Source organism: Emys orbicularis, chromosome 4, assembly GCF_028017835.1.
Source record: "Emys orbicularis isolate rEmyOrb1 chromosome 4, rEmyOrb1.hap1, whole genome shotgun sequence".
Taxonomy (NCBI): Eukaryota; Metazoa; Chordata; order Testudines; family Emydidae; genus Emys; species Emys orbicularis.
In genome coordinates, this window is record NC_088686.1 from 155024497 (window position 1) to 155049813 (window position 25317).

Here is a 25317-nt window from a genome sequence, read left to right on the forward strand (position 1 = left end):
CCTCACTGTTCTCCATTCAAATTATAAAAAGTAAATAGAATTCTGCCCAGCCAAATTTGAGTAATGATTAGCTCTAGTTGGCACTAGGACCTCTTTTGTTGGTTGCGGGATGGGCAGTGGCTGGTCTCTCTGCATCTTGGAGGTGGCAAGCATAAGGGGGCGGGGGTGGACCTGGAACAACCCAGTGGGAGGCAAAGCCAGGGTGTGTGTGCCAACGTTGGCAACTTGTGCCGGTGGGGGAGGGGGACAAGGAGGAGGGCAGAGTGAGCGTGCCCAGCTTTAGCAATTAAAATTTAGGGGTTCTGTGACCCATCTAGGGCAGCGCATGGGGGGCTATTGTTTGGGGGTATCAGAAGCAGGGGGGTTGCCAGTGGTTGCACTCTGGGTCAGGCGAGACCCCTCGCCTTCCACAGCATCCTCCATCATCTGCTTGTACTGGGGCTTGAAGAAGCCGAGCTGGAAGGAGGCAGAGCGGGGAGAGGGGGAGAGACAGACAGACACAGGCTCATGACCGAGGAGGGAAAGGGATGGGCTGTGGGAACCTCTGAAGGAAAGACCCTTGCCCCTCCCCCACCAGCTGGGAGAGCCACAGGCCCCGCCCCCAGGGTGATGGGCTGTAGGGAAGGGGTTAGTGCCCTGCCCCACTCACCTTGTAGAGGGCTGCGGTGATGAGAGCCAGCAGGACCAGGCCCCCCACGCCGCTGCCCACAATGATGGGCAGGTAGTTATAGGCCTCGGAGAGCTCCACCACCGTCTGCACCTGGGGGAGAGGAGCCGTGAGATGGGGACCCAGGAGTCCTGGCACCATCACCCTCCCCACTCTAACACACCAGACCCCACTTCCTCCCAGAGCAGGGACAGGACCCAGGATTCCTGGCTCCCAGCTCTAACCACTAGCCGATGCTCTCTCTATCCCGGGTGCAGTCACTCTGGTACCTGGCGCTGGACGAATCCCTCCTTCTGGGTGTATTTCTTCTCCTCGTATTCAATCCGGGCCTCGCTCACCAGACTCACTTTCTGCTGCTGTGTCTGGAACAGAGAAATTCACCGTCCCTGACCAGAAATGACACAAACCAGCCCAGAGCATCGTCCCAGGGGGACCCAGAGCAATTTACAGGCTGTTCACATAGGAGCAATCCCTTGCCCAGCACTGAGATGCAGCCACCTCTGGGGCTGTTCGCATGGGGGGGATTCCTCGCCTGGTGCAGAGAGGCAGAGGAAGCTCTTGTACCTGGGAGACCCACTGTAAGCTGACGTTCCCTTTGATCATAAACTCCAGTGGTTGCTGCATTTCCAGGGAGGTGATTCTGCACCGGATCTTCTTACAGGTGGCCACGGAGCAGTTCTGGGGGTGGAAGGATATTGCCGGGTGAGGCAGGGGGCGTGCAGGGGCTCAGCATGGCCATGAGGGTCTGGGTCTGTCTACAGCACTTGCTGTCTGTGTTAGTGCAGAGGGAGAAGAGCTGCTGGGATCCGCACCGGTCTGTACTCACCAGCAGGGGGCGATCGCTCATCTGCTTCACAAAGTCCTTTGAACCGGGTGTTTCCACCTCACTGTTGCACTGAACCAGCTCGGGCTGGGGAGGGAGAGACACACAGTGTTAATTGGGGTGGGATTGGGACATGGGAACTTCCCCTCTAGGCACCAGCACCAATCTGGCACCAGGGCACAGGACTGGCAGGTTCAGAGGTTGGGGAATGGATCTTTCCCCCAGGCAGCCTGTCCCAGCAGGGGGTGCTGTAGGGCAGAGCAGGTGTCACTGGGCCCATCTCACACACGCACAAGGGCAGGGAGAGGCAGGTACCTTGGAGGGGACGACCTCAGAGGCGTCCCACACCCGGATCCCTCCCAGCTCCACGGGGAACTGGAACGTGACCGAGATGGGGACGCTTCGGTGCTGCAGGTTCTTGACCTGAAAGAAACAGACTCACCATAGGGCACTGCAGGAAGAGAACCCAGGAGCCCTGATCTCCAGCTCCCGCTCTAACCCTCAGACCCCACTCCCCTGCCAGAGCTGGGGATAGAACCCAGGAGTCCTGGCTGCGTCCCCGTCTCCACCCCTCCATGCTCTAACCCACTAAGTCTAACTCAGGCAGTTCCACTCCCTGCCTCTTGCCCCGTCTCTCCCCTCACACTCTGAGGTGCTGGCCTCACCTTGTACGCATGTGTCACTGGCACGCTTGTCCCTGCCTCCTTGGCGGAGAAGCTGACGTACTTGGTCGACTCCTTCAGGCTGGGGAGGCAAAGGATGGAAAGAAGGAGAGAGACGGGCGTGTGATGAATGGGGCTGGAGGGTGGGGGTGGGTGTCATGTCCAGAAGGGGGCGCTGTGCTGCAAGAAAGGGCTCAGTAGGGGGCACTCTCCCCTTGCAGTCAGCGCTGGCACCTATGACCCCATGTGGTGCTAGGGTGTGCTGTCCTGCAGGGAACAGGATGTGGGCCCAGCAGGGGGCGGTCTCCCCTCTGTCTCCACACTGACCTACCTGGTGAGGATGATCAGGATGCCGTACTTGACCAGCAGCTTCTCCTGTTGAATTATGCTCTCGGTGATCAGGCCGCCATTGTCACTGGGCAGAGGGGGAGCAAAGGAGACAGATGTGAGGAGATGCAGCCAGTTAACTGTGCAAGGAGGCTGCACCACACTTCTCTGCACTGTCCTGCTCCATGTACAGGCCCCTCCCACTGCCTCTGAGCCCGCCCCCCGGACCTACACAGCCCCCTCACCTGCTGGCGTTTGCCGTGATCTGCAGCCTGTCTCCCAGGTCGGCCTCAGAGGAGACATCAAAAGTGGCCACAAAGATGACCTGGAAAACACGGGGGGTGAGGGAGCAGTGGGCACGGGGTCTGGGGAATTGCCAGAGACTGCGGGGGTGGAGCAGGCATGGAAGATGGGAAGGGGGGGGGGGCCTCTTGTATGAACTTAGATGGAATAAATGGCCCCAGAGCGGCAAAGGGCGTGAACATAACCCTATCCCTGTCTAACATTAAACAGTGTTAACCTGGTTTGGGATCCAGAGACCTCAGCCGGCTCCGTGCCATGGCAACACCCCGTTAACCATCATTTTAAGGACCCCAAATGGGGGAAGGAACAGCCCCTCCCTTTGTTCTTTTCTCCCCCAGCGAGGCCTGATTTCCAGCCCCCCAAGTCTGACCCTTGGTTTCCAGCCCCGGCAGGGCCTGACCCCAGGCCCAGAGTGATTTCAGGGCTCTGTTTGCACTGACTCTCCGGCTCCCCTGGGAACTTTCCCCAGCAGATCTCTTGTCATGGGCTGGGCTGACCCCAGGGAACTGCCCCTCTCTGCTCCCAGTTGGGCTCACATCTGGGGAGTTCACAGGCCAGGGCCCGTCCCTACCTCGGCCCCGCTCCAGAAGATGGGGTGGTTGATGTGGCAGATGCTGTTCCTTTGAGATTGTTCCTCTGAGCCCTCTGCTGAGCTGCACTTAATGGCCATGGCCCTCCTGTTAGACTGAACACAGGGGACCAGCCAGTGAGAGATGGGGCCACAGCGCCCCCTGCTGAGACCCCTGCCCTCTCCCTGCAGCACGACACCACTGGCCAAGCCCTCACCCACTCCCTGCAGCACGGCGCTCCAAACTGAGTTCCCAGCCAACTCCCTGCTCACCTCCTGCAGAGCAGCATCCCCTGACAAGTTCCCCGCCCACTCTCTGCAGCACAGCACCCCCTGCAGAGCCTGCCCCTCATGCCCGGTGTGCGTTGGGGTACCTGGAGCAGCAGGACCCGGCGGTAGGACAGCGCGGCCGGGTAGAAGAACTGCACCCTGGTGCTGTAGGAATTATCCCCGTGATTCTGGATGGAGACGGTGATGTTGAGTTCAGGGGTGACCCCCACCACCAGGGTGCTCAAGCTAAGGGGGGGGAGAAAGGGGTGAGCCTCCTCAAGGCAGTGCCCTGGCTGCTCTGTGAACTTCCTCTAGCAGTGCCCAGCCAGGGACCCCAGTGCTGCGATCTTCACCACAGCAGTGCCCGCCACCCAGGATCCATCAGCACTGGAAATCCAAGGTGTGATCAAGCTGGATGGGTCCCCCCATGGCGGGTGATTTTGCAGGGAGGATTTGGTGATTTACCCAGAGAAATTGAAGGAGACTGCTAACTGGTCATCGCAGCGGCCATCCATGCTGCAGTCCTTCTGAAACGGGAGCTGGGGGGAGACCAGGAGGGCAGGGGTCAATGGGGAGAGGGCTGCAGCACCATCTGCCAGAGCGACACTGCAGGGACCCAGGGGCCCTCCAGTTACCTCAGCACCTCCCAGTCCCCTGCACAGGGGACAGCTGAACCCATCATCAGCTCCTCCCTTGCCACCCACCCACTCACTCATACCCCTCCTCCCCCTTCCACCTCCCGGCTCTGGCCAGCAACAGTATCACTCTTCTAGGGCTGGCAGGTCAGGGGGCCTGCCTGGCTCGCGGGGGGATGGGGAACAGGGCATGGGGCCTTTCCCCTCCAAGGGGCCCTGGCCAAAATAAATTTTGAAAAATGTTCAGAAAAAATAATTTTTTTAGCCAAAAATATTTTGTTTTTTGGAGAGAAATTTTGGGAACGTTGAGGAGAAGTTGGAATGTTCCCACATAGGGGAGACAGGTCCCTAGCCAAGGCAAACTCAGCATCCGTCTCTGTCGCCCTCTAGTGTCCATACTCTGTAAGGGGTTTAGGAAGCTGCTGCTAACTCTGAACGTTGCAGTCTCTCGCTTTTGAATGCCAACGTCACTGGTTTGATCCCTGCAGCAGACCCACCGTGGGGCCTGGCTATGGCACCTTACCGAGCCTGCAGACACTGGCATGGAGTCCTCGCTCAGGATGGGTCTGAGGCCACCGGCGGCAGCGATGGGCTCCCCCGTCAGGGTGTAGTTGAAGCGTAGGGTGATGGGGGCCAGAATGTCTTCGGGACAGAGCTGGGGAAACAGAAACACGTTGGGTCCCTGAAAGGAAAGGGGAGCTGGGACCCAGAGAGAGGTTTGTTCTCTGGGTGACATGGGGGCAAGGGGCAGGGTTGGAGGGGCAGACGCAGCGGGAGGGGAAGGAGTTAGGACCCGACCCCCCAGCACTCACAGGTAACATTATCCCGTACGTCTCACATTTCTTCTCAATGCTGAGTCGCAGCTCCCTGCTCAGGACAGGGCCGGTGGAGTTGAAGGCGACTCGGATCTTCGTCCGCCCGGGGTCCAGGGCCAGGCTGTACTGGATGGTGCTGAAGATCCCGTCACCTATGGGAGAGGGGAAATGAAGGACAGAGAGAGACAGAGTGGGAACCTCAAGGGGAAATGGGACATGGGGCCTTTCCCCTCTAGGGGGCGCTGGCTCGAGTCCAGCTCCAGGGCAAGGAACTGGCTGACTCAGAGTGCAGGGGAGCGGGGGATGGGTTTCGTCTGACCTAGGCTGTCCATGGTGCTCTTAGTGACGGTGAAGCAGACATTTGCACTGCTGGCCTCTGTGCTGAGCTGCTCCTGCTCCTGGCAGTTGAAGGCCGAGGTGGGAATGGTTGGAGGCTGGAAGCTGATGGAGACACTGACTCTGAGCACCGGCCGGGACCTGCCATGGGGGGAACAGAACCATCACCCAGCTGCTCTCTGCAATGGGCCCAGGCTCCCTCCCTCCCCAGAGCCTCCCACCCAGCCTGGATGTGCTTGCAGCACCCCAGGGAGACAAGTTATGGACACGCAGCTCTGCAAGAGGAGATGCTGGGGGGCAGAGAAGGGAGCAGCAAAGCAGGGGCAGCAGGTTTGTATAATTTTTGGTGGTGCCCAGAACAGGTCCAAATCCTGTCCTCCCACACACCCTGCCACACACTCACACCTGCCTAAGGATCTGGAAGGGAGTTTGGGTGCTGGGTGCGGGCTCTGGGCTGGGGCAGAGGGTATGGGTTCATGAGGGGGTGTCAGGTCTGGGAGGGAGTTTGGAAGCAGGAGAGGGCTTGGGAGTGCAGGCTCTGGGAGGAAGTTTGGGTGTGGGAGGGGTTTGGGTTGCGACAGAGCCCCCCATACCACACTCCCTGGACACACTATGCCCAGCACCCCCACCCACAAATCCACAGTGCTGTGAACACCACCACTTCCCCCACCCTCAGCCCCACCTCAGCCAATAGAAGCAAGGGCAGGGGAGGCACCAGGGAGGTATGTGGGGGCAGCAGGTGGGACTCGGACCCAAACTTTGGTGGAGACAGGCCCCTAGATACAGAATATTCCTGGAGCCCAAGCACCACGGGCTCATGCAACTCGCCAGCCCTGCAGCAAAGCTATTATTGTGCCTTTCTCCAGTACAGGTGAGACAGACAGACACACACAATGTATTGCTACTGTGTGTGGTCTTGTCTACACTACAGATAACTGAGCTTAATGAAGCATGGCAGATTACTGGTTCTCATTCTCAAAATGTTGCCTCAAAGCCTCCCTGATTCGAATAGCCCCCATTGTGCCCCTCCAATAGCCATGTTATCTGGCTGCTCAAAATCAGCATCCAGGTGATCTGGCTCAGCACTCCACCCCAAGCAAGCTTTTCACCCTTAGCCCCACAGGCAGCTCTGACTATTGGAATGTTTTCCTCACTAAGATCTAACCTTCCCTAAAGGCATCGCCAGCGCACTTTTAATCTGCCAAAGGCACATTCCACAGTCATTCTACATCTACTCAGTCTGTTGTTGAACCGCTCCTTGCTGCTGGCCAGGTTTCCCATTTAAGGCTCCATCAGCCATGGGAGTAAGGGATATGCTGGGTCTGCCAGGATCACGATGAGCATTTCAACATCCCCCACTGGAATCTTTTGGTATGGAAAGAAAGTCCCTGCTTGCAGCTTTCTGTGCAGGCCGGTGCTCCTGAAGATGCACGTTATGCACCTTCCCCGACCACCTCACGTTGATGTCAGCAAAACACCCACAGTGATCTACAAGTGCCTGCAATAACATAGAGAAGTGCCCCTTTCTGTTGATGTACTCTGTTACAAGATGGTCAGGGGCCAAAATTGGAATATGCGTTCCATCTATCTATATGCTGCAGTTAGGGAATCTCATTTCCACAAAGCCATTCACTATTTCACGTACATTGCAAAGAGTCATGGTCCTTTGTAGCAGGATTCGATTAATGGCCCTGCACACTTGCATTAATGCAGCCCCTGCAATGGACTTCAAACTGATTCCCAACCACCAGGTAGCAGTCAAGGGTCGCCAGCTTTGACACTACAATCACCACACACTTCTCCACCAAGAGGGCAGCTCTCATTTTGGTGTCCTTCCACTGCAGGGCTGGGGTGAGTTCTGTACACAGTTCCAGGAAGGTGGTTTTCTGCACCCACTGCTCATCATCTCAGAGCTGCATAACAATGTGATCCCACCAATCAGTGCTTGTTTCCCAAGCTCAAAAGCGATGGTCCACTGTGTTCAGCTGCTCCATGAATGCCAAAAGTAATCTGGTGCTGTTTCTTTCCATGGCACACAGCAGGTCAGGCAACTCTGGTTCCTGTTCAGATTGGGAGCTCATGATATACTGCATGACCATCCACAATGTGTTCGTAACAGCGACCACAACAGTAGAGATCAGTGCAGGATCCATCTTTTCAGACAGAGGTGGCAGGCGCACAGTAAACAAGAACCATTGAAAAATGCCACAGAATGCAGTCGAAAGCCCATGGAATGCTGGGACGGAAAGAACTGCATCATGGGACATTGATTCCACACCCATGATCCACTGCGATCCACTCCACCTTCCCACAACACCTAGCTGTGGGATGTGGTAAGTAGCACACTGAGATCAGTCTCACAGTGCACTGCTCTCACTCTCAGGGCTACAGCACCAAGTGTGGATGCGCTCTGCTGACACAAGGACCATAGTGTGGACATGGAATAGCGATGGAATTCTTGCACTTTTAGATCGTCGGCATAACTTGTATCAAAAGCACTCTCTAGTGTAGACAAGGCCTGAGATTGTCGTGCAGAGCAGTGCAATGACACAGAGTTACTTACCTCAGCAGCAGGACCTGCCCTTGTGCCCCCACCGCGATGTCCGGCAGTCCGTCCCCCGTCAGATCTGTCCCGCCACTGACAACCTGGCCAAAGTAGTGCAGCCTGCTGGGAAACCGTGACCCCTTGATGCGCTGTAGGGCAGAGAGAGCAGTAAGGGATGCAGAAGGGGTGAGTGTACTATATAATGACCATTAGGGGGCACCAGAGGATAAGGGCTAGGAAAGGGGTGAGTATCTATATAATTGGCACTAGGGCTGTCCCTTCAGGGCTGTGTACTGACCCCTCCCCATAGGAGCTGGGCTCACCTGTCTGTACTGGGGACTGAGGCCTCCCTTTTCCCCATGGAAGATGTACAAGGCCCCATGATTGTCATTCTCCATGGGAGCCCCGATGGCCACGTCCGTCTGTCCGTCCCCGCTGATGTCCCCAATTTCAGACATACTGGCCCCGAAGTGCCCAGACACTTCCCCCGTCTGCCCATGTAGTGTCTTGGTGCAGATCATCTTCGTCCCCTGCAGACCCAATCCAAAAAGACACATGGGTAAAGGATTAGCACTTGCTGTCATCAGAGAGTGAGCCCTACCAAGCTCCTTCCCCTCTCTCTGCAGCACAGTGTGTGCCCCCCCTCCCGACTCTGGGGCCTGGGGTCAGAACTGACTGGGAGGGAAGAGCACCCCTACTGAACCTCTACCCTGCTTCCTGGAGCACCATGCCCCCTACTGCAATACTAATTGTCACAGCATCACAGCAGTCCAGGCAAACAAGAACCCTCGGCCACCCATCTTCCCCATGGCTCCATCCTCTTTCTTACCGGCAAGTTAATCGGGCAGATATAGACCTGTCCTCCATTCAGAGGTGTATGGTACAAAGGGGCTCCGATTAGAACCAGGTCCATGTTCCCATCTCTGTCGAGGTCCACAGTGCACAGTATACTCCCGAAATACGAGCCAATCTGGAGAGGCAGATAAGCCACCCCCTTAATTTAGTCACCTTCTGCTTCTTCTTCCACTGAGACCCTTCTCACCCTCTGGGGATACGGATTCAGTCCCAATGTCCATTCCATCCTTAGCCTCACTCTCCTTCAGTGCAGCCAGTGGCGCTATCTCTGTAAGTGTTCTTGAACAGACAGGCAGCTAGATCTTGGAGGGACGGGGATGCTGAATGCTAACTGTGGTGCAATTCTTTTCAGAGGTTGGGCTATCACAAGTCAAGTTCACCACTGACTGAGCCACTGTTATAGGTTTTGTTTAGGTGGCATGTACAGGCAATTGGACTTAGAGAAATTCACTTTGTTAGTGTAGTGTGATCTTTTACAGACACTGTTAATATCACTAGTAATGTTATTTCCTTGCCTGAGTCTCTCTAGCCTAGATCCACAAAGGTATTTATGTGCTTAACCCCTGGACTTTACTGCCTCTGTGAGCTGCAAAACCTCTGCCTGGCTGCCGCTGACCCCTATAGGTGCCTAAACTGACTTGGTGCCTAAATTTTTGCAGCAGAAGCTCCTTTGTTGCTGTCTCAAGTACAGGGCTTGTGCCTTACTGTCTTACTCTAAGCGTGCGGTTGTCCAGTGCCCATTTCTCGCTCCATCCATCCCAGCCTGGGGGAAGACAGGCACTCCTCCATCTAACTCCTCCTCCGGTAGGTGTGGTCAGAGGAGAAGGAATTGAACAGGCACCTGCTATTTCTCAGTTCAGTGCTCTAACCCCTGAGCTGTGGGATACTCTGATGTAGGCTCCCTCAGTCTCCCTTGTTAAAGTTGTTCCACTTTAATTGAGTAATTAAGTATCAGTTGGGCCACAGAACACGTGCAAATCACAACCACCCTACAGCCTGAGAGACGGCAGCTACCTGGTTAAATCTTTCTTTCTAATCAGGCAAAGCAGGGATTTGAACCAGGGGTCACTCATGTCCTAGGTTAGAACTCCAACCCCCAAGCTATATGGGAAACCTCTCTTGTCTCCTCCAGCTGGTTTGTGAATATCTCGGCAGCTCTGAGCATGCCTATTGGATGAGACCCAACATGTGGGGTAGGTGAAGAGTGCCTGTGTCTCTCTCTCCCCTCCCCCCATTCATCGATCGCTGTCAGAGGCAGGTGCCTCCCTGCAGCATCACAATGCCTAAGTCCCTTGGTGGGCCTCTGTCCGTATCCACCTTATGAGTTCCGTCTAGACTGTAAGTGAAGGTAACAGAAATGGGATATCGGAGAGATGCTGAATGTCAGCTGCGGTGCAGTTCTCTAAACCAGTCAAGTTTATCCCCTGCCTGAGGCTCTCTGACTGAATCGTTCCTGAAGGTGAAGCCAAACACAAATATTACACGATGTCAAAAGCTTACAGGCTTCCTCCAGTGCTCTCCTTCTCTCACACCCAGACTCCACATTATCTGTAACGCTCCCCATACCTGCTCTCCCAACAGCTCCGATCCGGGTGTCCATTCCCCACCCTTGGTATCTCGGCTGAACAGGATGACTTTGCCGGTGCCTTGGCATAGAGGGGCCCCGACCATGTAGATGCTCTGCCCATTGGCTGTGATGACCTGAGATGAATAACCTCAAAGGAAAAGAGAGACATGGGGAGGTGACATGGGAAACAGCCATACAACAGTGTGATGGGTTGGACCACCCCATCTGGGATGCCACCTGATGTCCTGGGTTTTCACTGAGCCTCTTCTGCTCCATCAGCCTGGATTCCCTCTCCCTGTTTTCCCGAATTAGGCTCTCCGGTCTCGTGCAGCACACACACACAGGTAGGGCCACACCCAGCACCAGACACAGACTGAAGTCAGCTCTATGTGAGAGGACTCACCTGGAACTCACGTGCACACCCTTTTGGGCAATAAACTCGAAACAATACTGTCTTACACTGTACAGAGAGATCTGCACAGCGCAAGCTCATAAAAATGCACCCTCTCCCTCAATGTGGAGAGAGATGTGCACAGCTTCTCGCACCCCCCAGGTATGAATTGCACAAACTGGGTCATACTATAAACAAGAAATAACTATTAACTACAAAAGGTAAATTGTAAGTGATTATAAGGGAAAGCAAACAGAACAAAGCAGATTACCTTAATAAATAAATAAAACCTGCAAACTCAGCATAACACACTAGACAGGTAGGATACAAATTAGCAGATTCTCACCCTGAGTGATAAACAGGCAGCACATTCTTAAGGCACAATTTGCCTTGGCTTTCCCAGGTTTTCATACTCAGGCTAAAAATCCCTCTAGCCTGGGACCATCACTTCCCGCAGTTCAGTCCTTGCCCCTCAGATATTTCCAGGTGTGTTGTTGTAGGGAGAGTGAGGTCCCCCATGAAATCATTGTCCCCTTTTTATATCTTCTTCCCACTCGCTGGAAAGCTCTTTTGCTGTGACCTGGGCCAAACAGTTCCCATTGTGTAGTGCTATCTCTGAGAAGTTTTGTACTGTATCCAGTTTCTGGGGTAATCCGTGTGTTTATGTGAATTTACTCTATAAGCCATTAACACTGTTTGGACTTTTTACCATTGTACCTGAAAGGCTGCTTGTGGGTGTTGTGAACCTCACCACAAGTTTTAGTAACACATACGTAGCCAAACTTCATAACTTCACATAGAATGATAACACATACAATCCAACGAGATTAATGTTCAGCAGATCAAGACTTTGAGAATAATCCCTCACAAGACATATTTTGTACAATACATATCCTAATTACATGACAGTGGTGAATATTGGGGTGTCAGGGTGTCACAAACAGTCCTACACAGAGATCCCTTCCCCAGAACTAAGATGCAGCCACCTCTGGGGTGAGGAGCAGGGGCTGTTTAAATAGGTAAGGGGAACTCTTTGGATTTGTTTTTACCAAGGTAAGCACCATTCATGTCCCCAGAGGTTGTGGGTATGTTGTTGAAACTCAGCTTCCCACTGCTCCCATATAGGTATATCCCACTGGACCAGTCATAGGCTCCCACCACTCCCAGCTCTGGATTCCCAGCATCTCCCTGTCCCACAGAATCATAGAATATCAGGGTTGGAAGAGACCTCAGGAGGTCATCTAGTCCAACCCCCTGCTCAAAGCAGGACCAACACCAACTAAATCATGCCAGCCAGGGCTTTGTCAAGCCGGATCTTACAAACCTCTAAGGATGGGGATAGCTTAGTGGTTTGAGCATTGGCTTGCTAAATCTAGGGTTGTGGGTTCAATCCTTGAGGGGGCCATTTAGGGAGCTTGGGTAAAAGTCTGTCTGGGGATTGGTCCTGCTTTGAGCAAAGGGGTTGGACTAGATGATCTCCTGAAGTCCCTTCCAACCCTGATATTCTATGATGGAGATTCCACCACCTCCCTAGGTAACCCATTCCAGTGCTTCACCATCCTCCTAGTGAAATAGTGTTTCCTAATATCCAGCCTAGACCTCCCCCACTGCAACTTAAGACCATTGCTTCTTGATCTGCCACCATGAAGAACTGCTGAGTTCCCTTCTCTTTGGAACCCCCCTTCAGATAGTTGAAGGCTTCAATAAAATCCCCCCCTCACTCTTCTCTTCTGCAGAGTAAATAAACCCAGTTCCCTCAGCCTCTCCTCATAAATCATGTGCCCCAGCCCCCTAATCATTTTTGTTGACCTTCGCTGGACTCTTTCCAATTTACCCACATCCTTTCTGTAGTGGAGTCCCCAAAACTGGATGCAATACTCCAGTTGTGGCCTCACCAGTGCCAAATAGAGGGGAATAATCACTTCCCTCAATCTTCTGGCAATGCTCCTACTAATGCAACCCAATATGCCGGCCATCTCGACCTTGAAAACCCATTTCTAGAGCCCCAGGCCACTGCGGCCCCTGCCCCACCTCTGTTACCTTCTAAGATGATGATCTTGTCCTGCAGCTGGGTCTCAATGCACTTAAGGGTGTCGAAATTGTCCACCCCGAAGATATGCTTCCTGGTGGGCTCAGAGGCGATCTCCTGGAACTCCCGTTGGCCTGCACTGCCGACCTTCATGGAGCAGAGGGAGGTACAGTGGAGACAAGGGCATCAGCATCAATCACAGCCAAGAGCCCTGGGCACATAGCCACCCATCCTGAGCCCTGCTGGGCCCTCGATAGGCACGGCTCGGCCAGCACCCTGGGCCGCTCCAGTGAGTGGGGGGGTGGGGCGCTGAAACATCTTGGCACAAGTGTCACTCTGTTTTGAGGAGACAGGCCCACAAGCCTGAAGTTTTGGAACCTGCCTCATTTCAGCTCTGAGTTGTGTCAGTTGCATCAGCGGCGGGGCACAGAGAGCATCTTGCCATGGGGACTGTCAGCGCTCTGGGGACCTTTGTGATTCAATCTCCAGGGCGTAGTGAGGGGTGAGTGTGGGCAATGACTCCGGGGGATGTCTCAGGGCAAGGGGTGAAGGGCTAGGACCACTGCGCTAGTCCGGGTGGGTTGCGTGCAGTCGGTTCAGCGGTGGAGTTTAGGCACTTCCTGGTCGCTGGGCCCGACATAAGCCTCAGACAAAAGGTCTAACAAGATCCAATGGCTGGAAGAGGAATTTACACCCATTCAGATTGGAAAGAAGGTGTCAGGTTTAACCGTGAGGGGAATTAACCATTGGAGCAGCTCACCACGGGCCGCGGTGGATTCTCCATCCCTGGCAATTTTTATCTCAAGACTCGCTGGTTTTCTAAAAGATCTGCTCTGGTTCCAGCAGGGATTATTGGGGTCAGTTCTCTGGCCTGTGCTACACGGGAGCTCAGACTAGATCATCGCAAAAGTCCCTTCTGGCGTGGGAATCTACGACTCTAAACCTGAGTTTGTTGATGAAAGGCAGCTTACGTCGACCTACCTCTGTAGCAGCTACACTAAAATGTAGCTCCCACCCATGTAACTCGCCCACTGCACCAACTTCATAACTCCACTTCCACAAGAGGCGTTGCTTTTAGCTCAATGTAGTTAGGTTGATGCAGTGTCCATATAGGCACTGTGTGGCTTACATAGCCTGAGACTCCGGCTGTTGGCCCCACAATGCCCAACACTGACAGTTAAATCAGTACAAGAGCCCCTGGTGAGGACAGGCACCGCCGACAGGAGAGTAATGTGGACATGAAAAACCAATTTAATTACTGCGGTGGCTGTGTAACAACATAACTTAATTTGCCTTAAGTGTGTCATGTAAACTTGCCCTTTGCCCATTTCAATCTCTTTGGCTCAGCAGTCTAACAGAGATAAATGTCAAGTGACTGACACCAGTTTGGGGAGGATCAGAGCAGTTTGAGCCCCAGGGATGTGCAAAAAAGGCTTTATAAGAACCGGGTGACTTTGCTGTTTAACTCGGGGGGGAGAGGGCTGTATCTCAGAAACCCCTTGTTCAAATGACCCAGAATTTACACCACTAATCTTAACCTGCATCCCCATGATGCAAACCAAATTTAGGACAATCTGAGTCAGCACATGGACCATAGGGCAGTCAGAAAATCCAACCTCTAACTAGAAAGTGTCGCTCAACCTGAACCACAGAGGAGCTCCAGCTCTCCTATAATGTCACACGTTGGCCCAGTTACAACCCAGGGGGTCAGTTCTTCTCCCTTATGTGATGGGAACCCCCTCCCCATCCTCTGTCCTTGGACAGGGGCTCAGATCCATACTAGTTCTCCACACAGCCGCAGCTCACCCCGATGGCGTAGCGGATGATTCCAGCTCTCTCAGCCTCAGGTATGACGTCTGAATAAGAAAGGATGTCTCCAGTTTTTTTCCCATCTGTGATCACCATAAGAATCTTGGTGGCTTCACCCCGAGCGCCTCTCCCAGAGGTGAACAACTCCCGCCTGGTAAATGGGGGTGGGGAATGCATGGGGGGGTTATTGATACGTAATAATACCTAGTGCTCGTCCACTGCTTTGGCATTGCAGATCTCAAAGTCCTTGACAAAGGAGGCCACTGTCATGTCCCCATTTTACCAATGTGAAACTGAGGCATACTGTGTGGCTGTGACTTGCTCAGAAGCTCAGAGCTGGCAATAGACCCCTGGAGTCCTTGCTCCCAACATCCCCCTCCCTGCTCTAACCTACTAGTGCCCACTCCCCTTCAGAGTCGGGCACAGAGCCCAGGAGTCCTGATGCCCAGCCCCCTGCTCTAACCACTAGTCCCCAGTCCCTTCCCACAGCTGGGGATAGAACCCAGGGGTCCTGAGTCCCTGCCCCTTAGCTCACATGTCTTTAAAGCCCATTCCCTGTGGAGTCAGTACCGAGAGCAGGGCAATACCTACACCACTTTCCGGATAGCTGTGGCCGTGTACGTCATTCCATAAAGCTGCTCAACCCCCTGGAGAAGGTGATCAGGGTCACGACTCCCCCTGTACTCCATGAAGTCGAAGTGCAATTTAAAGTTATTGGAGTACTGCATGAGGGCGAACTGCAGGAGGAGACAGGGGAGAAGAGAGAAAAACAACCCCGGGGTGCAGGGTAAGAAAAGCAGGACTCAGACTCAGTTAAGGGCTGGAGCAGGTGGTCAGGATGTAGCTGGTTCTGCAGGAATTTTTTCCTGGTTTTGGATGCAAAATCCATTGCTGCTCCCTGCAGCACAGCGCCCCCTAGCGCCGCACTGGGGCATTGGGGTCAGCACTGACTGCAAGGGGCAGGGTAAGTAGTCAGGGTTCAGCCTCTGCCTGTTACCTGCATGTCGATGCTGCGGAAACGCTTCATGATCTCAGAGACAAACATCTTCATCTTTCCAAAGTCCACAGGTGCGATGCTGCCCGAGCCGTCGAGGAGGAGCACTATGTCTGTGACATGTTTGGGGCACTCTGAGAGGGACAGGAATGAAGTACGTCCTGACTCAACTCAACAAACATGGGAAACGCATCAGAAAGAGCTAGACCAGACCAATGGGCACATCTAACCTGATATCCCACCCCCTGCCGGCCACCCCGATCAGACCCCTCGGCCCCTCTGTCGTAACATCATCCCTTCCCTGCAATGGAGGGGTCCTGAGAGTAGAGCATGACAAGCACTGGGATGAAAAAAATACACCCCACCCGCCTCCCAGAGCTGGGACAGAACCCAGGAGTCCTGACTCCCAGCTCCTACTGACATCCTGAATCAAACCAATGAGCTCACCTAGCCTGGTATCCCAACCCATATCAGACCCTGGGCCTCTCCACCTCCCTATGGCCTGTGACCACAGGATGTAAGTGGCCCCACACACACCACTGTGTCACCCCTCACCTGGCTGGGTGTCCGGGATGCGCTGGAGTTGCGAGAAGCTCTGCTGCAGAGGGAAGCAGTAGTGACTGACGTACTTGTGCTCCCCACAGGCCTGATGCACCATGGGGCCGCACACCTGGGGCACGAGAAGGCACGGGGTCAGTAGGTCAGTCGCACTGAGTGTGGGGGATAGAGCCTGGGGCCTGATCCCTCCCCCCCATGGATATGCAGGGAAAGGCCCTGCCAGGGCAGGGGCCCCCTTGAGGCAGAGAGGACCTCAGGACCCCAGGTCCCAGCACCTAACTGGGAGAGGAGACAGGGGAGTCACACGGGGGCATCACCTGCTTACCACACTCCCTGCTATAGAAGTGTCCAGTCACTGTTGCCATGGCAATGTCATCCACTTGCCATGCTCCCTGCAGTGTCCATGCACAGTCACTGTCACCATGGCGACAAGCCAGTTACTACGCTTCCTGCTACATCAGCACACAGTCACTGTCACCATAGCAACATCAACCAGGTGCCTCCATCCCTCACAACATCATCTCACGGGGTCACTGTTGCCAAAGCGAGGATACCTGGCTACCATCATTCCCCACTGCATCCTTGTGCTGCCCCTCCAGTTACAGGAATTACCAACAGCCCTCGCACAGTTATCGTGTAGTCATGGGGATGTCACCCAATTGTCACCTCTGCATCATTGCTCCAGTCATGCTGACACTGCCCAGTTACTACCATACATGAGTATTGGGGTTTGTGGGAGGAGCTGTCCCCTGGAATGATGAGGGAGAAAATGTTGGACCCCAGTCCCAGCATCCATCTGCCCTGGGTGTGGTACCTACCTGGAACTGGGAGCCTTGGGCAGCCAGAGACAAACTGAGGGACATGTCCATGGCATCCGGGGACCCTGACAGGGGAGAGATGCACACCAAGGTGAGCAAATAAACTCCACTCCACTCCCAGAGGTGAGGATAGAAATGAGTATTCCTGGTTCCCAGCCCCCACGCCCCCATGCTCTAACCCACTAGACCCCCCTTCCCTCTCAGAGCTGGTCACAGAACCCAAGAGTCCTGGCTCCCACCCCAATCCTATTGCTGCCCCCCACAGCACAGGGTGCCCCTACTCTGGATGGGGATCTCCTGGCAGCGTCTGGAGCCCGGGTCGCACTTGTAGACTTTGCCTGTTTCATTCACGTTTCCTGTCTGCAGCGGGGCCCCGATGATCAGCCTGCAGGGAAAAAGTATGGGGGACTCAGGGGATGCCCCACACACCCAGGGGACTGTGGCCCAGGGGAGGCAGCCCAGCCAGACATGCCCCTCAGCGTTGGGCACAAGTCATGTGGGGTCCCACGTTCAGCCCTTACCCCCCGGCGCTGGCACTCCTGAACTGCAACATGCTCTGCCCAAACCCCTCTGCTGCCGCCTGGAAGGTGATGGGTCCCTCCACGTCCACGTTGAATCCATGGCTCGGTGCCAGCACTGCAGGGGTTAAACAGTCTCCAGTTAGAGCTCCCCCTATGGAGAACGGGCCAGTGGTTGGGGCTTTCTGGCTATGGGACTGAATTCCAGCCTGCTACTCTAAGCCACCAAATCCCACTCCTCTCCCAAAGTCAGGGATAGAACCCAGGCGTCCTGACTCCCAGCTCCTCACCACCTGCTCCCGGCTGTCTAGACCTCAAGGGCTATTTTAGGCAAATCATTCCCCACATTCATTTGCATAGCACCAGACACTCTCATTTAAATATAAATATCATGAGTAGAGCGCTACCAAATTCAAAGTCCATTTTGGTGAATTTCACGGTCACAGAATTTTAAAAATTGTAAATGTAATGATTTCAGCTCTTTAAATCTGAAATTTCACAGTGTTGTAATTGTAGGGGTCCTCATGCAAAAAGGAGTTGTGGGGGTGGGGGGGTCGAATGGTTATTGGGGGGGCTGTGGCCTGCTACCTTACTCCTGTGCTGCTGCTGCTGGCAGCAGTGCTGCCTTCAGAACTGGGCGTCTGGCCAACAGCCGTTCCTTGCCTGCATATTTATACCTGCTTCTGGGAATTTCCACTAAATGCATCTGATGAAGTTAGTATTCACCCATGAAAGCTTATGCTCCAATATGTCCGTTAGTCTATAAGGTGCCACAGATCTGCTTTTTACAGATCCAGACTAACACGGCTACCCCTCTGATACTTGACAGTGATGAAGAATTCACCACAACTCTTGGCAAACTGTTCCAATGGTGAATTACACTTGCTGTTAAAAATGTCAGCTTTATTTGCAGTCACAGGCCATGTCTACACTACCACTTATGTCGGCAAAACTTATGTCGCTCAGGGATGTGAAAAAACCACACCCCTAAGCGACATAAGTTTCATCGGCATCAGTGGTAATGTGCAGAATGCGATGGCAGCAGAAGAGCACCTCCCATCAACAGAGCTATCGCTGCTCATTGAGATTGTTTAATTACGTTGACCGGAGAGCTCTCGCTCATCAGCATAGAGCGGCTACACAAGTGATCTTACATTGGCACGGCTGCATCGGTACAGCTGTGCTGCTGTAAGATCGCTATTGTAGACATGGCCTTAGATTGTCTAGTGTCAACTTTCAGCCATTCGATCATGTTAGACCTTTATCTGCTAGATTAAAGAGACCAATGTTAAATATTTGTCCTCCTCATAGCTACTCAGACTGGGATTAAGTCAGACCTTAACCTTCCCTTAACTAGATTGAGCTCCTTGAGTCTATCACTATGAGGCAGGTTTTCCAATCCTTTCGTTAGCCTCATGGCACTTCTCTGACCTCTCTCCAATTTATCGACATCTTTTGTGAATTGTACCTGAAAGGCACCTGAACTGAACACACTATTTCAGCAGCAGTCACACCAAGGCCATGTAGAGGCCATATACTGCTCCTACTCGAGGGTCCCCTGTTCATGCATACAGAGATCGCATTAGCCCATTTGGTCACAGCATCGCATTGGTCAGTTTGTGTCGCAGGAGCCAGAGCTGAGACTCTCCAAACTCGTCACATACAAAACACCAAACAGTCAGTGGCTGGCTATACTGAACCCCGACCACACAGGGTAGCTACTATGCAAAGCTCCCCCCTGTGGGACTGGCAGGGAGAAGTGGGTGAGTGGGTAAACCCCTCCCCGACTGGCTGTTCTTCCCCACATGCCCCACCTCCTGGAGAAAGGCTTCTGCAGTAGTCAGGCAGGACCAAGAGGAATTGTGGGAGAGAAACAGGGAGTGTAATAATCTGTCAGGGTGGCTCTGCTCTCCTCCCCCTTCCCCTTGCCTGCTCCATCCCTGCAAGGCCAGACCTGGGAAGCAGAGTCCCCTGTTTGGAGCTTGCACCTTTAGGCTTGGAGGTCATAAAGACCCTCCAGATTTGCAGGAGGAGGAAATGTGGGGCAAGGTGGGGTGCAGAATTATGGGGCTGGTGGGTAGGGTTGGAAAATGTTGGGGCTGGCTGGACAAAAGGGGGTGCTGGGACAGCAGGGGCAGGCACCCCCAATCTTCCCTTCTTAGGCCTTGTCTCCCAGTGTGCCTCAAACTCCCTAGTCCCAGCCCCAAGTCTGTCATCCTTATTCTCAACCACCACAAAGTCTGCCCTCCCCCATGCCCTGCGAGGTCCCAGCCTCACAGACAGAGCAGACGTGACTTTGAAGCAGAGGAACCTGTGGTGGCTTTATAGCAGGACCGTGCCAACCATGTCCACTTCCTGCTCACCAACCCCATCCCCAGCCCACATCCTACCAAGCACACATACCGCATGGAGAGGGAGAGTCATACACACCCCTATGCCCTCCCAAAGAGACCCAACAAATGGCCACATCTCAGTGCCGGGTGAGCGAATCGCTGTACAAACAGCTCCTATGCCCCACCTCAGATGTGGCTGCATCCCAGCGCCAAATAACTTCAGGGATTCCATGCCAGCAAAATACGGATTTCATGTGCATTGTAACATGTTTTGATGTGGTATTTTCTAATAAAACAACCTCTGGAGAATGAGAATTATAATCCAGTGTCAAAACATGCTCCCCACCTGTGAATGTAAATAGAGCCACACCAACTTTAGACCATGCCCTGAACTGGTCATTGCTTATCAACATAGCCTCTTTAACTCTGTTTAGATTGGCACTGGGGGCCTGTTTCACACATTTTAACAATTTCTCTCTCTCATTGTTCATTTGTGGCCAATACCGTATCTCTCCAGCTCTGCACTTACATTTCTCCATGTCCAAGCGTCTTTCATGTCCTCTTGTGAGCATGTCAGCTGGGAACGTGTTGATATGTAATGTCTTGTCCACCCGATGTTAATAGCCTTGAATACCCTCTGTAAACTCCCAGCATTAGCTGTAGCCTCAGCAAATTCATTCCAAAACCTTTCTGAGACTGAGCACCAGACCCCACATCCCTCTCAGAGCTGGGGATAGAGCCCAGGAGTCCTGACTCCCAGATCATTCAAGCTTCCCTTTTGTCTAGTCCTTGGGGACCATTTTACATTAATCATACCATGCATTCATTTGCATAGCAGCAGAAACTCCCACATGAAGACTAACTATCAGGAACGGATTTAGCACTGGTGAATGAAGCCCTTGATTTATCTCTTGCTGACCCAAATTCATAGGGGGCAATGGGGAACACTTTCTGTAGGGTAGCAGGGGCAGATCAGCCTTCATAGAATTACAGAACATAACGCCAGAAGGAACCGCTTTGAGCATCTAGTCTGACTTCCTATGTAACACAAGCCAGAGAGCTTCTCTGAATTAATGCCTGTTTGAACCAGACTGGAACATTTAGAAAAAGATCCAGTCCAGTGACAGGGTGTTAGACCCTCAGCAGGGGCCTTTTTACGGGATGGGGGAGCAGGCAGATACTGGACAGTGTTGCTATATAATACTTTAAATACTTTTTATGGTTTACAAAATGGATCTTATTTACTTTACATTTATACCCTAAACATACTATACCAGAGCCCAGTAGTTAGACATTTTGATGGTTAGTTGGGGTTTAGTTTAGTTACAAGGTACGGGGAGTTTACAAGTACCACACCATATATAAACAGGTCTTTGGATTATTGAAAGACGTTAAATTGTAAATGTGTGAAGCTTTTATTTATAATTTACTTTGTGATGTTATTAGGTTTTTGTTTTTGTTGTTTTGGCCCTTTACCCTTTGTTTTAAAGAGACAACTTTGGGCAGGCTGCCATGATCCAAGGCATGCCATTTTTAAAATTTTTATACATTTTTATAACAGTTCCACTGGTGTTATTTCCTTATCTGTAGATTATTCATTTTTTCCAAGGACATAACAAAGTTGTTTGGTACAAATAGGATTTGACCGTTCTTGCTTTGGTTGCTAAAATGCAGGTGATGGACTCAGGTTTCAAACACACAACAGCCACACTGGACCCCATGGCCTATAACATATTACATAGATATATAGATTTTTTATATCCCAATATTACCCCTTTTGGAACATGATTAATACCATTAATTATTATATTACGTTATAATTTTTCAAGCAATTAAATTTTATATATTATTTGCCTTATAACTTTTTTTTTGCTTTTTTATTTGGCAGTATAAACATAACATAACAAAGGTTAATAAAATTATTAATATAAATAGTATAACCATAGGATGTAACATTAAATTTGGAAAAGCTGTAAAGCTTGGAAGACCATTTTTAAAAAACATTATACCAATGGTGGACTGTTAGTTTTTGGGGTGTTTTTTTTTTTTAAATTTTAATATTTGACCATTGTGGACTGGAATGTTTGTTTTTTTTAATTGAGCAGATTTAGATATAATTCACTTTGTGATGTCATTAGTCTTGTGTGTCTGTTGTCTTTGGCCTTCACCCTCTGTTCCAAAGAGATAGCCCTGGGCAGGCTGCCATGATCCAAGATGCGCCATTTCCTCCAATTCTTATACATTTTTATAACAGTCTTGCTGGGGTAATTTCCTTATCTGCTGATTCTTCCAACGTGTTTGTACAAATAGGTTTTGACCGCTTGACCTTTAAGTTCTTGCTTTGTTTGCCAAAATGCAGGTCATGCACTCCAGTTTCAAACACACAACAGCCACACTAGGCCCCATAGCATTTATCATATTACATATTATATCCCAACAAGGGAATCCACCATGACCTGTGGTAAATTGTTGCAGTGGTTAATTACTCTCGCTGTTAAAAATGTTACGCCTTATTTCCAGTCTAAATTTGTCCAGCTTCAACTTCCAAGGCATTGGATTGTGTTAGACCTTTGTCTGCTAGACTGAAGAGTCCATCATCAGACATTTGTTCCCCAGGTAGGTATTTATAGACTGAGATAAGCACTGCTTAGTCTTCACTTCATTCATCTAAACAGTGATCGATTGAGCGCCTTGAGTCTCTCAGGCAGGTTTCCTAATGTTTCGATCATTCTCATGGCTGTTCTCTGAACCCTCTCGAATTTATCGACATCCTTCTTGCAGTGTGGGCTCCAGAACTGGCCACAGGAGTGCAGCAGTGGTCGCACCAGGACCAAATACAGAGGTAAAATAAACTCTCCGCTCCTACCTGAGATTCCCCTGCTTATGCCTCCAAGGATTGGTCGCAGCATTGCACGGGGAGCAACTTGGCCCAGGCACTTCTCGGTCTCTCTGCCGAGTCTATCAATTAGTGCAGGGTGGCCTGGTAAGCTTGTGTCATGGGAGCCACAGCTGAGACCCACCAAACTCATGTCACACAAGATACACCAAACAGCCCATCAGTGGCAAAAGTGAAACCCTAACACACAGCGTGGCCAACTCCCCTAAGGCAGAGCTCTCCTCCCTTCTGCCCTCACCCTCCCTGCAAGGTGAGGCCTGGGAAGGAGAATCCCCTTGGAGCCGCCCCCTCCAGGCCTGGGAGGTGGTAAAGACCCTCCAGAGCTATAGGAGGAGAAGATACGGGGCAAAGTGGGGCTGGGTGGGGACTGGGGGCAAAGGAGCTGAGGGTGGGGGAGGAGCTGAGGTGTCCTCCCCCATTCTTCCCTTCATCCCCTTTTCAGACCCCATCTCCCAGTCTGTCCCCCCTTCCCAGCCCATTCCCCTCATCTTCAGCCACCCCAAAGTCTGCCCCCCCTCCATTCCCTGATGGGTCCAGGCCTCACAGACAGAAGAGATGTCACTTTGAAGCAGGGGGAAGCGGCTGTGGTTTTACACAAGGATCGAGCAATTGCAAACACTGCATCCACTTTACACCTGACGGACTCTCCTCACCCCCCCCCCCCATCCTAATGAGCACACATGCCCCACAGAGAAGGGGAGTTGCACCTGTGACCCACTCCCATCCTAGAGAGTCTGGAGGGAACAGAACAGAGATGGAACTAGAACCCAGGAGTCCTGATTACCAGCCCTCCCCCACACAAGACACTAGAGCCCCATTCCTCTCCCAGAACTGAGGAGAGAACCCACAAGTCCTGATGCACAGGCCTTCTGCTGTACCCCACCGACCCCACTCCTCTCTCACAGCCAGCCAAGGATAGGACCCCAGAGTCCTGAGCATCCAGCTGCTCCCATTCCCCTGCCAGAGGGGTACTCGCTGGGCACCCAGGTGGAGGAGCCCAGCTTTTTCCAGTCCCTCTGACTGGCACTTACCTGCGCACAGGTAGAGGAGCAGAGGCAGGGCGTCCATCCTGTGCTCAGTGAGGGGTGTGTGTGGAGCGGGGATGCTCTCGTAGGATGTGAGAGGTTCAAGGGCACTGCTTGGAGAGGAAGCAGTAGAGTGCAGAGGAGAGAGAAGTGATACCTGAAAAGAGAGAAACACTGCCAGGAGTGGAGGGGGGACTCACGGTGTTATAGGGTGGGAACAGAACAGAGAAGACGGAAGGAAAAAGTCAACTACACTGAAACACCCAACTGGTCAAACACACACACAGCTGTATGGAGACAGATGAAAAACAAACAAATAAAACGACCAAACACACACACTCTGAACTGCGCCCTCCCCTTTCCCCTCCCCCCTTCCCCTCCCCCTCCCCCTCCCCCTCCCCTTCCCCCTCCATGCTAGTGGTCAGCTAGTCATTTCCCCCTCCCTCCCGGCCTTTGTAAATTCAAACACCCCTCTAGTTTCAAATCTTGGAGAAAATACTGCGCACACACCTATCCTGAAACGAACACACACGCAACCAGACAGACAGACAACTGGACAGACACACAGACACACACAGCTACACTGAGACAGACAACAGATACGCAATTAGAAACACATCTGGAGTGAGATATGCAAACAGCTAAACAGACACTCTCACGAACTCAGGGCCATCCTTGGACATACACAGAATATGCAGCTGCATAGGGCAGGGCACCTGAAAATTTGGGGCACCCCTGGGTCTTAATATCCACCCATCTGCCTCCTCCTATGCCTTTTTTATGGCTGCTGCAGCCTGGTGAGTCTTCCTCTGGAGGGGATCTAGGCCTTGTCTACACTGGCAAGTTGGAGTGCATTAAATCAGCCCGGGGCGCCATAACTCCTGAGGTGTCCACACTGGCAAGGCACGTAGAGCGCCCGGACCCCGCGGCTGGAGCGCCCCTGGAAATCCACCTCCACAAGAGGCACAGAGCTTTCTGCGCCCAGCTCAGAGGCATAGCGAGCGCCCTCCGTACCCTCCGACCAGAGGGGGCCCCGCAAGGAAGGGGGCCCCTAAAAGTGGCAAAATAAATACCGCATTCCAGTTTCTGCATTGTAAGGGGCCCCACCCGGACATATGTTCGGAGGGGGCCACCGTTTGGAGGGGGCCATGTTCTTTGTTGCTACGGCCCTGGCCCAGCTGAAGTGCTGCGGTGCCAGTGTGGACACCCTGTTCTATTACTATGCTCTGATTGGCCTCCGGGATGTGTCCCACAATGCCTGTTCTAGCCACTCTGGTCATCAGTTTGAACTCTACTGCCCTGCCCTCAGGTGACCAACCCTCAGACTTGCTATGATGGATTTGGTCACAGTGATCCCCTTGGGACTGTCACCTGATGTGCTGAAATTACCTCTGAGCCCGTTTCTCCTGGCAGCTTGGGATTTCCAGAACCCTGTCTTGTTGAGGCAGACACGCTAGCCTGCTCAACACAGATCCAGGGTCTGGGTCACGCCCCCAAAGCTGTAGACTTCACTGAAAACAGCTCAGCAGATTACTTGTCTCCAGCACCCAGACACCCAGCTCCAAATGGGATC

At 52.6% G+C, this 25317-nt stretch overlaps 1 protein-coding gene across 1 annotated transcript; it reads right to left on the reverse strand.

Annotated features, from left to right (window-relative positions):
• Positions 1-333: 333 nt before the first annotated feature.
• On the reverse strand, positions 334-23787 carry LOC135877339 (integrin alpha-M-like). The gene is made up of 28 exons (XM_065402767.1): positions 23751-23787; positions 17494-17608; positions 17254-17357; positions 16973-17037; positions 16152-16266; positions 15600-15730; positions 15194-15339; positions 14600-14753; positions 12805-12940; positions 10337-10521; positions 8781-8921; positions 8275-8481; positions 7970-8100; positions 5390-5547; positions 5068-5222; positions 4779-4910; positions 4086-4159; positions 3725-3866; positions 3354-3467; positions 2725-2804; positions 2484-2567; positions 2156-2234; positions 1806-1913; positions 1494-1577; positions 1232-1345; positions 937-1029; positions 650-760; positions 334-456 (listed from the first exon to the last, which is right to left on the reverse strand). Exons 1-28 carry the CDS (start codon positions 23785-23787, stop codon positions 334-336), a joined length of 3318 nt encoding a protein of 1105 aa, XP_065258839.1.
• Positions 23788-25317: the final 1530 nt, after the last annotated feature.

Coding starts and splice junctions, on each gene's coding strand:
- LOC135877339 (XM_065402767.1), bottom strand. CDS start 23,787: ATGGACGCCCTGCCTCTGCTCCTCTACCTGTGCGCAG. Junction 1,346..1,493: donor TGAGCGATCGCCCCCTGCTG/GTGAGTACAGAC, acceptor TTCCACCCCCAG/AACTGCTCCGTGGCCACCTG. Junction 761..936: donor AGGGATTCGTCCAGCGCCAG/GTACCAGAGTGA, acceptor CCTCTCCCCCAG/GTGCAGACGGTGGTGGAGCT.